Source organism: Anarrhichthys ocellatus, unplaced genomic scaffold (genome assembly GCF_004355925.1).
Source record: "Anarrhichthys ocellatus isolate YVR2014 unplaced genomic scaffold, GSC_Weel_1.0 scaffold545, whole genome shotgun sequence".
NCBI classification, from domain to species: Eukaryota; Metazoa; Chordata; class Actinopteri; order Perciformes; family Anarhichadidae; genus Anarrhichthys; species Anarrhichthys ocellatus.
In genome coordinates this window covers 15,526-29,290 of record NW_022280519.1, presented here as the reverse complement: position 1 = coordinate 29,290, position 13,765 = coordinate 15,526, and the positions used below count along the sequence as shown (strand labels likewise).

At 41.1% G+C, this 13,765-nt stretch overlaps 1 protein-coding gene across 1 annotated transcript in view; it reads right to left on the bottom strand.

The window, feature by feature from the left end:
* Nucleotides 1-161: 161 nt before the first annotated feature.
* The window catches only part of LOC116401584 (gephyrin-like), a 29,013-nt gene continuing 15,409 nt past the window's right edge, over nucleotides 162-13,765 (bottom strand). Inside the window, exons 9-21 of the mRNA XM_031880066.1 lie at nucleotides 13,579-13,716; nucleotides 11,713-11,755; nucleotides 11,335-11,472; nucleotides 11,089-11,181; nucleotides 9,640-9,695; nucleotides 9,187-9,306; nucleotides 9,027-9,085; nucleotides 8,038-8,191; nucleotides 7,804-7,925; nucleotides 6,845-6,932; nucleotides 6,567-6,640; nucleotides 5,411-5,475; nucleotides 162-1,320 (exon numbers count right to left, since the gene is read on the bottom strand). Of these exons, the coding sequence (XP_031735926.1) occupies nucleotides 1,106-1,320; nucleotides 5,411-5,475; nucleotides 6,567-6,640; nucleotides 6,845-6,932; nucleotides 7,804-7,925; nucleotides 8,038-8,191; nucleotides 9,027-9,085; nucleotides 9,187-9,306; nucleotides 9,640-9,695; nucleotides 11,089-11,181; nucleotides 11,335-11,472; nucleotides 11,713-11,755; nucleotides 13,579-13,716 (1,365 nt within the window). The 3' untranslated portion in view covers nucleotides 162-1,105. The remainder of the gene's footprint in view (nucleotides 1,321-5,410; nucleotides 5,476-6,566; nucleotides 6,641-6,844; nucleotides 6,933-7,803; nucleotides 7,926-8,037; nucleotides 8,192-9,026; nucleotides 9,086-9,186; nucleotides 9,307-9,639; nucleotides 9,696-11,088; nucleotides 11,182-11,334; nucleotides 11,473-11,712; nucleotides 11,756-13,578; nucleotides 13,717-13,765) is intronic.

Genomic DNA, 13,765 nt, shown 5'->3' with positions numbered 1-13,765 from the left:
TGTGTGTGTGTGTGTGTGTGTGTGTGTGTGTGTGTGTGTGTGTGTGTCCAGTGCCTACCTGTACTTTGTGCCCAGGGCAGTGGCTCCTGGTGATGCCAGGTGAGAATACAGCGGTGGTACTCTGGTCTGGGATCCAGCTTCACGTCACAGGAAAGCTGAAATACACACAAACACACACACATATATAATGTCAAGGACTTATCAAATTTAGATTTTACATAGTCCAAAACCTCAAATTTACAGGTATTACTTGAATAAAACCAATGTTGTCTTGGTACATTGCTTCACACTATTTTCTGGGAGTAAGAAGATCAACACCACTCTCGTGTCTGTACACTAAATGTTATTGATTACCATTGACAGTGAACGGCATTCATTTCTGCACAGACCTCTGCTTGTAGGTTTCTGTTAAAAGCTGTGATGGGCTGATGGGTTCTGAGATGCATTTTTTTTCAAACTGTGGATTTTTCCATTTCATTATTCACAGAAAGTACTCAGTTACTTAATGTGACATACTATATTATAGTTCCCCCGTAGAGCTCAACAGTGAGATTCCAGAAGTAAAGAAAACCCTTCATATTCTGGATTATAATTATTGGCCATAATGTTGTAACCATCCAAGGTAGACTCACCACTAGCTATGAGATTGTCAAACGATGGTAGATGCTCCTGTAGAAGATCAAAGTCTGTGTGACGTCAACCTTGTTTTAAGAAACACATTTGCAATGTTGTGGAGAAGTACTACACCACCCAATATCTTCAACAGTAGCAACGAGCTCTCTGATTGGTGGAGCTCACTGTTACAATGGAAATGTTTACCTCTTCATTTTAGATGTTTAGAAACTTTAGAAGTTTTTCGGGAGTTTCCTGAGGCGGCGTTTGCCATTCGCAATGGTTTATGGGATGAGTAGTTCCTTCACTTTTAAAATAATTATGTACACAGTCTTGTACCTTTTTTTTGCTAAATCAAATGTTTTCTAGGTCATGATTGAGTTCGTGGTTGGTTTAATTAACTCTTTATGTAAAGGATTTTCTGAAAAGACAACAGAGTGAATGAATGGGAATTCCACTTTGGAAACGGAGCCGTTCAGAAAGTGGACGGTCACTATTGAATTCTAGAGGGACGTTCTCCTTTTAATCTCCTCTCCACAGGGAGGTCAAAGGTCGGTTGGAGCCCGTAGAAATGTGTGTGTGTGTGTGTGTGCGTGTGTGTTACCCTAGCTTTAATAATTGTAGGTCTAGGGTCCAGAATGCCTTGCATCTTCCTCAGAGCAGGAATCACAAACAGGTTACATGTCACTACTGCAGACACTGGGTTACCTGAAAAAACAACACAATACCGGGTTACTATGGCGAATGAAGTTACACAGTGCACATGTCCACTATATACAAACACTAATATCCGCTCCGTGTCTCCATTTGCATGAAACATGTTTTCCTGTACAGGTGTGCTAGCTGCTTTTATCTCTTAACACTAGTGTAACCCAGAAACACCCCCGTACATGTATTGTACTCAATATAAATGTATCTTGACGTCTTAGTCATGACCAACACGGGAGACCTTGTCCAGATTACGCGTCCAACACAACCACATTAAAAGTCTGGCTGAGTATGAGAACTGTGAACATGTCTTCAAGACAGTAACGTACATGTCAATCAATTATCAGAATGCTAACAGATTGGAACTGTTTCAAGTTCGCAAGATCAAAGCAATGTCATGTGTGCAACACATCTGAAGAAGCAAAAAAAAAAGAAAACAGATCTCATTGGAGGAGTGTTGTGATTGCAGGTGCAAATATACAAACTTAAGACACATCTAGGCAAACAACAAATCAAATGTATCTGTTGAACAGGCGGCTGTGTGGACTACCACAGCCATCAGTTGTCTTTAACAGCAGACATAACAACATTAAAGAGCAACTAAATCCCCACACCACTTTATTCAGCAGAAAACCAACGTGCATGTATATTAAATAGTGTTGTTGATGGATTCAGTCCTCATCTTGACATCTTACAGCAAAGTATATGAATTCTACACTGTCCTCTCCTGACTAAAAACCCCAGGTATTACAAATGCAGTTTTCTATTGGCTGGCAGCTGGCAGACATCCCAGGTGATCGCAGCATGAAATGAGTTCTGGATAAGCAGGTAGTGACAGAAGTGACTGAGGGTCGGGGGGGGGGGGGGATGTCATTATGACAGCTGACCAGAGCAAGAAGCTGGGCCATCCAGAATATGAGCAGGAGTATAACTAGACCACAGGTTTCAAGGTATTGGACTTAAGAGGCTATCACTTGGAATCATCGGTCAATCAACTGAAGGTTACTTGGAGGTAGGGTTTTGTAGCTATACAGACGCTAGATGGGTGATCTAAGGACACTTTTGTGATCTCTAGGGGTCATTGAGGGTCGGAGGGTATGATCAGTGTTCTAAAGGCAAAGTGAGAAAGGATTTGTAGAGTTCAGTTGTTTGAGGCCTGTGGTCAAGATCTACTGGCTTATATGCACATTGCACAATCTTTGAAATGCTGAAGTAAAAATACAGACATGTATTAAGTTCGAATCATCGTTAACTTTATTACTATATTTAACATTGCTTCAATGAAAAACGCAGAGTATGTGTGGGAAGCAACAGTAAGTTGCAATCAGAAATACTGAATTTGTACACTTTAATCTTTGGTTATGTTCACTGCAACATCCAAGACATATCGCATTTTAATGTTTCCGTTTGGGCTTAAAGGTCATTCAGAAGTAGCAGGATGAAAAGGGGAGCTGTGCAGTCAGAGGTTATTTATGGGTCATTGTGGGTTCAGCATCAGGACCTACTTCCTCTAGGTGCAGGGGTTAGTGGTTGCCTGGCCTCACTCGGGGCTACGACCTCCAGCAGGGAGGGCCCAGTCTCTCTGAAGTTGAAGTTTCCTTTAATAACAATAGCAATACATGTACAGTGCCGGACCGGAGCAAAGACCACACTTCAAATCACAGGGGCCCCAGACTAAGGCCACAGGACACACTATACTGTAGGATTCCTTTACATTACCATGGCAACTAGCACTGAAAACGGTGGAAATGCTTTTAAATGTTTTAAACAGCACAACAGGAAAGGTGCTTTAGTCAAAGAGAGACTGGGGGTTCTACAGCAGCTTTACAAGCCAATCATTTTTAAAGTCTTGTTGTTGTCTTGTTGGCAGCTCTTCAAAGGACAGTTCTGCCCATTTCTAACCAGTGTAATCTTTTCATTGGGAAAACAAAATTAAGTGCTTTTTGGTACCAAAATAACTACAATCAAACTAAAATGGACTGAGACATGAATGAAATATGATGAACTTTACTAGAAGCTCAGGTTTTTTTTGTCTCACATTGACAAACTTACTCGTGCTACTCAGAGAACCGGGGTTACGCAAGTGTCTCACTGCAGCTTCAGTGTATGGCTTGTTAAAGAGCGCTAGCTATCAATAGCGAGCTGCCCATAAAACGTTGGTATCACTTAGAGCAGGGGTCACGAACCTTTTTTAAACTGAGAGCTACTTCAAGGGTACCGAGTAGTACGAAGGGCTACTTGTTTGATACAAACTTCTTGAATAACAAAGTTGCACAGATCACTTTTTAATATTAATAATATATGTGAAGAAACTGTTTGATCACATGTCAGTTAATTATTCCTCACAATAATTACTAATAATGATGATTTCCACAACAATGATGGTATAGCTATACATATATATTTAAACATGCAACTTTTATTTTTGTTAATCTGTTTCAACATTTGAAAGTCAGAGGTATCACATCTCTGATATATTTGTATCATCATATGATCAAAGCCAGTTACTTTTGCACATAGCGCGTCTGGCGCCAACGGGAAGCGCCAGACGCGAAACCTGAAAACCTACTGCAGCGGCCTCGTCCTGGCTGTCCGCCGTGCGCCTCCGGGTACCCAACTCTCTTATGACAAGAAATATTGTCATTTTAAAATCTACACTAATGCAAGCGTTTTCGATTAAAAAAAGAACAGCAACTACAATTTAAGACGGAGCTCCATGGTGACTAGTGCTATTTTTAGAACATGCCTTGCCGGCGACTCACGTGGTCCCCGGCGGGCACCGTGTTGGCTACCTCTGATTTAGAGATTAAGAATGCTGAGTGGAGAGAGGTGAGTGGAAAAAGATGAACCTGAAAGCAACCGAGGCTTAAAGCGCCCAGACCACTGGGGAGACATCCATTCAAAAGATAAAGTTTAATATAAACATCGAACAAAAAGTTCGGAAATTAGTGTTTGGTAGATTATTTCTCTGTTGTAACAATGCTTCTTGGCAATGAATTTTATACCGTTGGAAAGCCTGTTTAGTTACCTTTTAAATGGTGCCCCATTTGTAAGGAACATGCATTTCTGGGATGAGCAGCACCCATGAAAAATTTGCCAAATCTTCTCTGCCAATGCCAAACAGCTTATTCTGCTGTTGCTAATCAATCGCACCTAAAATCAAAACTCCCAAACCCCAAAGAAACAAGGGCCAAAAGAAGTTAAGAGTCACTCTTTTGTTTTATTCTGCCTGTAAAACCCACTCTTTCTTGTACGTTCTTGTTGTTTTTTCTTCAATGAATCAATCACTAGCTTCAACTGGGTCTCAATGGTCAAATACTTGAAATGATGTACTGTATCATGAAAGAGATCACGCCTGAACCCAGTGGCTCCCAGGGTCAAGGTCAACCTTTTTCCCCTTGAAGCGCCCCCTACTCGTATCTATGAAAAGCTGATTCCCCTCCTCCTTAAAAAGATTAGAAATCCCTGAACAAACTCCTCAATTTGAATAATGAGGTTCAGCGTATTAAATGGGTTAGTCTGTTTTTATCAAATCAACTTTTATAAATGAATGTATCCCGTCACTTTCGTCAACGTAAATGAAGTGATGGCATCTTCATAGATTTTATTTTTGAACTTAAACGCTCCAGAGTTACTGGAAGTGTTTGGATACGAGTCAGAGACAATCCTACACAGCCACTACTGGAATCTAATTCTACATGTAGTGTAATACTAATACTGATCTGTTCTCCAACACTGTGCACATATACCAGGTTTAAACAGAACTATTTTTGACTGAGGACAAATTGAATATATATTTTTGAAATACTTTTATAGACTTAATTATCCAGTAAATGTGTTTTATTCATACAAATGATAACCTCAGAGCGCAGACAAATCACAGCGCACCCGCTGTGATCTTTGACGCCCCCCCTGAGTGGGACCCGGACCCCGGGTTGGGAACCACCACTGTTGAACGACAACACCATGCTAGCAAAATAACTGCAGGGCAAAGCAGTGGGGTGTCAAGAGATGGTCCAGGTATTAGACAACAAGGAGATATACACACACACACACACACACACACTGACTAGAGACATAAATATGCTACCTGGCAGAGCAAAGATAAGTTTCCGTGTTCCATCGATGTCAGCTGTGGCAAAGGTAGTAGGAAGACTGAGGGACAGAAACACACGGGTCGTTATTTTTTCCTCTCGATGTCACCAGAGGCAGTGGTAGCTTCAACAACAGGAGTAGCCGTAGTAGTAGTAGTAAACAGTAGTAAAAGCAGTAAAATAAGTAGTAGTTACAATAATAGGGGTGGTAGCGCAAGCAGTACTAGCAGCAACATTAGTAGCGGTAGCAGCAGTAGTAGTAGCAGCAGAAGTATAAGTAGAAGGATTAGTGACCAAAGTAGTATTAGATTATTAGTAGTTGAAGCAGTACAAGCAGTAGTAATAATATAAATAGGAGTAGCAGCAACAACATTAGTGTAAGTATTTAAAGCAGTAGCAGCAATAGAAGAAAAAGAAGCAATAGTAGTAGTACTAGTAGAAACTGTATAGAGTGGTGCAGGAATGACTCTTAAAACCCAGAAATGAGTCAGCATTTTTGCACTTGTGTTTTTGTGTGCTTTTGGTTAGATACCTGAAGATATTTTAACGTTTTGTTTTACAATATAAAATAAGTCAGTAAATACCCCTCTTGTGAAATTAGAAGATTTTATTTTTCTTAAAAAATGCTAACAAGAGTCTAAATGAGATGACTAAACGTCATTACCAGATCACTAGTCCTCCTTTAGCTTAGTGGTGGTGACGTGAAGTCATGTGACCGTGGTGGAGTTCTTGCATAGCCTAATGCTAGCTTTCTATTTCTGCCGATTGCATTTATGCTTCAAAAATCATAAAAGTGGTGTTGATTTCTGAAGACAATCTTGCACAACAAAATGTGTAAGTATCATAAACATTTGTTTGCCACAGAGCTTATTTTCTGCAATAATCCAAAATCCAAGGAAAAGATCCCTTTGGCTTTCTGTAAAGGGAACCAGTGTGATGCTAACTTCCTGCTGGACTTCCAACATTCCTTGCAGCTCTCTAGCAGTAGTAGCAGAGGTAGGAGGATTAGCATTAGTAGCAGCACAATCAGCAGCATGACTCATAGGAACAGTAATTGAGTCAATGAGAAAACGAGTTTGCATGTAAAATCATCTTTCCCCCATTTTTATTTACCCCCAGGCCACACTCCTCCACCCCTCTCCCCCATCTCACCCTGGCTTCATAAAGACTCGTCCAAAGTGGATCTGAGCATGAAGGTCAATATCCAGCACCTGTTTGAGGTAGTCCTGATGAGACACACAAACACAGATTGAGAACACTGTAGAAGCTGAATTAACTGTGAGACAGTGCTGCTTTCCGATGTTGGTAGAGCAGAAAAACTAACCTGGAGGATAAACAGTCGGCAAACAAATACATAGTTAAAAAAAGGTTGACGAGTCTGTGAATTATTCAGTAAGTTAGAGGAGACGGGTCAGAGGTGAAACAGTTACCTTCTCTCCCATGGACACACCCCCTGAGGTGATGATGACATCGGCGCGACTGATTCCCTCATGGAGAGCTGACAGCAGGTCATCAGGGCTGCAACGATAGAGGATCCTCAGTTTACTATTTAATGGGGAGCGCTACTATGCTGCCTATGGACACTGCTGTGTAACATCTTCTGTGGCTGTGAGGGGAAGCCACATCATTAACGGAAAGCCTGCATTACAAACTGAGATGTGGAACTTGAAAGATGTGGGTGTTCACCAGGCAATGAAGGTTCTGAAAAAAAGACGCAATCAAGTGGCAGTGTGGGAAGTGAAGGATCCATGTTTTTCTGAAGCTTGACCCGTACTAGGGACTCCTCGTTCAGACCGTTCTTTTTCACTCTGTCTCTTGCCCACTGCTTAATTAAGTGCAACATCAAATGAGTACTCATAAGTACTTCGTATTAGTTGTATTATTAGTTATTTTGTAACATGTAAATATAAAATTTGTAGCAGTTTACTTTTTGACATGCCTCATCTTCAGTCTGCTGCAGTTCATGTTTTCCTAAATTTCCCAGACTGCCTGTTCACTAGGGACAGAGCATTAACTTCTTCAGTTTAGCCCAGGAGTAAAAAGTACTTCTCCAATAGCTTATTAACTGTGTTTCAGTTGTTTTGAGCTGCCTGAGAATGTGCTGACTGGAAACTGGAATGAAATGAGAACAAATGTATTGTATGTATATTCAATGTATCTCTATAACCAAAAGGTGATGAATGAAATTATACGCACCTTATAGCCCAAACGCTGCAGGCAGAGTACTTGTGCATGCTGCAAACTGTGTTTTGTTTTTTTACTGTATACTTTCACATATATTTCCTCAGTTGATTTCGACTTTTTTTTTTTGGTCAAAAGGACTGGTAGCAAAGCTCTCGATCAAATGTAGTCTGCGCTGTATTTTTGTGTAAACCTATAAGGCTCCTACTTGTCTCCAACGATGCCCAGGTTGATAGTTGGATATCCGTGCTCCTGGATGGTGGACAGCAGGGTGGAGCGGTTGGAGTCTCGGATTTTCCCTGGGTGGAGATCATCCTCTGGATTTAACAGCTACATACCACACACACACACACAAGGACAGAAGAATCCCGAAAAACTCTAAATGCAACGATTTTAAAGCCAAGCCTGTGTGTATTTTCCCGAGCCGTTTATGTGCGCGTACCTCGTTTCCGGTGGACATGACGGCCACCACAGGGAACTTCTGCACGCTGACCTCGGTCACTCCCACTGTAGCCAGCAAGCCGATCTCTGATGGGCCCATGTGTGTCCCTTTGGCCAACACACACTCCCCTCGCCTGATGTCATGACCTATGGGCCTGTGCAGACACACACACACAAACACGTTACATCATAATATGCTAGTTGCTTTCTGATGCAGCTTTGAATTACTACTTAGAATTTACACAGTCGAATCTGATTGGTTGTGCTTATCAAATAATCGTGTGTTTTTTTTGCCATTGATCCACATTCTCATTCGGGACATTAGCTTTCATCTCTTCCACACCAAACAAAAGAGCTGAAACACCCAATAATACAATACTTTTTCTTGACTTTTGTGTAAGAAATTATTTTATAACTGGCGTTTTCTCCTCTTCGCCAGCCCCGGCCTCACGAAGATCAAGATCAATAGACAGACAGCTTTGTCTACATGCCTCCAGCATGCTGATCTGACAAACAATCTTCATAAATTCAAAATACATTTCGCTCTGATTAATCAATGTATTATTTGGTTTTGAAATGGTAGCCTTATGCTGTTGTTATTTGATCCTTTCTGAGGCTATGGACAAGATGCCGCTCTGATGGTCCCGTTAATTTGGATGGTGGAATTTAGTCTTCATGGTGATCTATTTAAACACACTAAAACGGCTGATTGAAAAGCACATGACTTATTTTCAAATTTTATGACAAGGTATTATTAATAGGATTAATTCAGACCAAAAAAGGCTATACATCGTGATTTATTGAGAGATACCAAGCAGTTCTATGTAAAATCTGACATTCAGCACCCCCATGTAGCCAGAATGGAATGATCCTTTGTTTCAGACACATTTTCCGTCACTGCAACGATCCCACTGTGAGAATCGACAGTCGAATCAGGCTAAAAGTCATTAGCCTTCACTTAGTTCCTTTCGCACATTGTGCTGTTTTTACCTGATGTCCTGTCCGGGCCGGGCCTGGACCATAATCCTCACCTCCAGCTCCTCTGTGCCCTGAAATAAGCCAGACTCAATATTGCCATGCCTGCTGACAACAACTCGTATACGGTTAAACTAGACAGCACTCAAGGTAACACCCTCACTCGTGTACTCACATCCTCAGACTCCCTCAGCAGCTCTGTGTCCTCCACCTGGACCACTGCGTCGGCTCCGCAAGGAATCGGAGCCCCGGTCGTCACCCTCATCACTTGACCTGGCATCACTGTGTGTGTGGGCTGCACGCGCGCACATTGAATCATGAATTAGTTTCAAAAGATGATTGGCAACATCAGTGGGATGATATGATCAGACTTGCTGAGAGTGTGTTTATTAAATCACACAGACACACCCGCATTCACCATTTCAGTAGCACCCTTATTATCACAGTATATTTATTTCAGCAGTGTTTACTCACCGTGCTTGATGTAGTTGGTGGGATTTGTATGAGCAGAAGTGCTAACAGTAGTGATTGTTAGCAGTGCTGGTACCTACACTGCTAAAGCGCACTAATGGTGCTAGGTTGTATTACTCTGGACTGTAACACTACCAATAGAGTATTAATAGCTGACCTGTTGTCCGGCCTGTGATTCTCCCATGATGAAGCGATCTCCAGGGCCGTCGGCAGCTACGGGTTAAACGACAACCATGTTGATTAGGTTCATTACAGAAAATACAAGATAAGATACTTTGTTATTGTGTCAGTGGTAATTGTTTCGGCACAGCACAGTAGGGAAGTCAGCCAACAGCAGAGCAGTGTGGCCGTGTGGAGACAGTGAAGTGAACCAGGAGAGGTGAAGATTATTGTGACAATTATGCTTGTTACTGTACTTTAAGTGCAGTAAAAAGCCAACACTATATAAATACACCTGTTCATGAAGCATAAACATGAAGAGAAGAGATATTTCAATCTGCTCCGTCATCCGCCGTCGCTATGTTTACACAAGCACAGAGCGCTGGCTCGGCTAACAGCAAGTTGTCAAACAAAAGCTGTCTGTGTGAATGAATACATTCTAATCCTGTTCTCAATTTATTTTTTTTCTAAAAAACTAAATTAAAAAAGCAATTATTTATTTATGAAAAAGAACCGATAAGAGTATTGATAAATAAACGCACCCTTATCCCTACGCATGAATGTGAAAATATGTACAGTGAAAACACATGATATGATGCCCAGCATACCAAGTAACCCAACGGGCAAAAAGTACACTGATTGATGTCCAGTTTAAGGTCAGTTCCCTGGTGAGTAAGACATACATCTGTTGTTGTATTGATGGAATTAGTGCTGTTGAAAGTTTTAAGTTTGCACTAACAGCAAATTTAAATGGTAGCAGATGGGAAAACAGGGAGGCTTGTTACTAAAATATGATATAATAATTAGTACATAGACAGGACAAAATGTGAAATAAGGACCTAAAAGCTTGTTGGATAAATAAAAGCCTGTATCTCTTTGCATTTAAGGTAAATAAAAGCCACTATCATATGAGAGTTTTCAGTCATTTAAACATAAGAAAATTCTCACAAAATTAAATTATGTTTTTCAATTTTACCCGCATAGCCAATCCCTTGATATCAATTGGGATACAATTTAGGTGCAAACAAGTCCAGTTCATGTTCAGTCCAGAGCCTGCAGAGCAGTACGGGTCAGTTTACGGGGAACTTGTGGTAAAGGGGGCTGGCGTGGGGAGTTCCATCTTCTGACTGCTGTAGGAAAGATGACGTTTTTGAATCAAGTGGTGGTGGCCTGGACAGGATGGGTCACACGGTGGAACGTGGGATCCATGAAATTAGACCACGACAATAGATGTTTTAATATTTAAGTGGCAGCAAAGAGGACAGCTTACATACAGTGCAACAGTCTAATTCACTCAATGCCAAGAAGTGAAAGCATGTAAATGCGTGGATGAATGCAGATGTCAGCCAGGTCAAATTGAAGGGCGTTTTCATAGATCCCGTTTTACAGCCGTGTCCCCTGACGTAGTGTTTATCGGACGTTGTGTGGTCGGCATCAGGGGTCTCACCTCGTACAGCGTAGCCGTCTTTAACGGAAGCAGGGAATGGAGGAAGGTTGTCTTTGGCATAGATGTCCTGAGCGAGCACTCGACCCAAACCGTCTGCAGAGATGAGCCGAGCCATGTCGGTTTTAGTGCACACTTTATTATTACCAACAACAAACATGACAATGCAATAATATCTACATGTCTGTGCATAAAACTGAACAGAACGCACATATTTACAGTACACACACACACACTCTGAGGACTCACCTCTGTAGTTAATGACTTCAATTCCCAGAATAGGTGTCATCTCTAGAACAGTGATGAAGGCTTTGTCCATTGACGTCAACGGGAACGGAGACATGCGATGACGACGTGCCACCTTGCTGATGTCCACCGCACTGTGGCCTATATGCACACACACACACACACACACACACACACACGCACGAATAGACGTGAGTGAGTGGAGAATATGTTACTATAAACAATACCACAAAGTTTAAACATTTAAACACAGAGATGTAAGTTACTGGTGCAAGGCTGGCATGTTAATGAGGCGCACACACACACACACACACACACACACACACACACACACACACACACACACACACACACACACACACACACACACGCTGAACTTACTGGCTCTCAGAATGTTCTCATTACTGCCACATCGTGACTGAACCTGCAGAGAGACAGGACAGTTATTCTATATTTGGTCATTGTTTGATGCAAAGGATGATTTCATGAGGATGATTTCATCGCCTCTCCTCCATAACAGGACAGTATGGCCAAAGGCGTTCATGTTCTATTAATAACGTTTAAGACACAGGACATGGATACATAAGTAACACGAATTCCAGCTGAGACGTTCAAGCCGGGTTTGATTGATGCATCAGTCCAATTCTGTTCCTTAAATCGCACACAGAATATCTGCCGGTGCGTTGTCCACATCTGCTGTGGAAGTTCCTCTCCTAGCGGAGCGTTATCAAAACAGTTTGTAAAACCTGTGATGACATTTTACCTTCAGCATATATCATACTTGTTTACTGCTTTTATTATCATTTTCAACACTCTTTTTCCTGAGTTGTCTCTTTGTCTTGATTTAAATGTTAATAACCGTGGTTGCCATTGAATATAAAGAAAGAAAAAAAGGCAAATTCTTGAATAAAGCCAGAATTCAAATAATAGACATGTCCGGTACTAACAAAAGAAGGCCGGTCAACAATAAAGGACAATTAAAAATCACTGAGGATTGGTAGAAATTCCTGTATACGTTTAACTAACTTGGTAAACTCAGCACTAATGCCAACTGAGTCATGTCCTACTCACCACTCTGCTGCTCTCACTTCTTCCTTTCCACAGAAACACTGTTTTCATTCGCTAATCAATTCCAATCTCTACTTTTAAGTTTATCCTGTGCTCATATTTCAAAATAAAAGCCTACAAAGGAAAAGGAACGATAGTCCACGCACTGAAGGTTGCAATTATTCAGATATGCAAAGTGGTGAGTGAGACATGAATGTGTTGTTGTACTGATGGAAGTAGTGCTGTTGAAAGTTTTGAGTTTGCATTAAAACCTAATTAAAATAGTGGCAGATGGGAAAACAGTTGTTACTAAAATATGATGTAATAATCAGTATTTACATGAAAGGAAAAAACAAAATGAGGCCTTCAAATAAAGGCCTAAAAGCTTGTTGCATAAATTAAAGCCTGAATCTCTTTTCATTTTAGGTAAATAGGGGCCACTATCTATCATATGATAGTTTGTAGTCATTTAAATATGACCTTTAAGAAAACTCTCAAGAGCTTTTGTTCCCCCCCATATCCAATCTCTTGATATCAATTGGGACAAATTTTACGTGAATGTACCACAACTGAAGATATTTACATTTCAGTTTTGCCAAACAGTCTCATTCACTCCCATTCAACTCCAAACAGCACACGAGGCCCGGAGACTTTTAACCTATGGGTAGTCCATCCCTGGGAGAGAGAGGCCGACAGTCACGTCCGACTGACAACTTTTCAGTTTGGTCTCACATAAATATTTGAAAGCCAAAGTAAGACAGAATTAGGGGTCACATTTACTTTGCTCATCCTCAACACTTATACCATTTGGTAAGGGATCTTAGGGGTTTTAGTGGGACCAAACAACTCTCGAAACAATCCGAAAGAAATCTTGTTTTTTTTAAAGCTAGGAATTCAAATTGGCAACCTCATCTTTACTGGGAGTTTGTCATAATAAGAAAAGAAATCAGCAAAAACTCTAGTCATGCATGAACTGTCCTTTATCGGTTTGTTTTTTATTAGGAACTGCTGAGATAGCATACAAATGTTATTTACATAGGAGTCTTGAAAAGCATATATATAAAAACTTAAAATTTCATGCAAATTGTTTTTTTAATATACATTTCTTTATGGTTGAAAGACTTTCAATTTCAGAGATTCTTATTTCTTAGTGCTAATTTGTGTGTGTGTGTGTCTGTGTGTATGAAAGCATACGTGTACCTTGGGTGTCGGGCATGAGGCGGTGGAAAGGCGGGAGGTGGCCTGTGTTGCCCGTGGTGACTCGGAAGGGGTGGAGCTTAAAGAGGCGGAATCTCGAGGCAGCACCTGAACGCCTCGAGAAATGATTGACTCCGGGATCTACACACACACACACACACACACACACACACACACACACACACACACA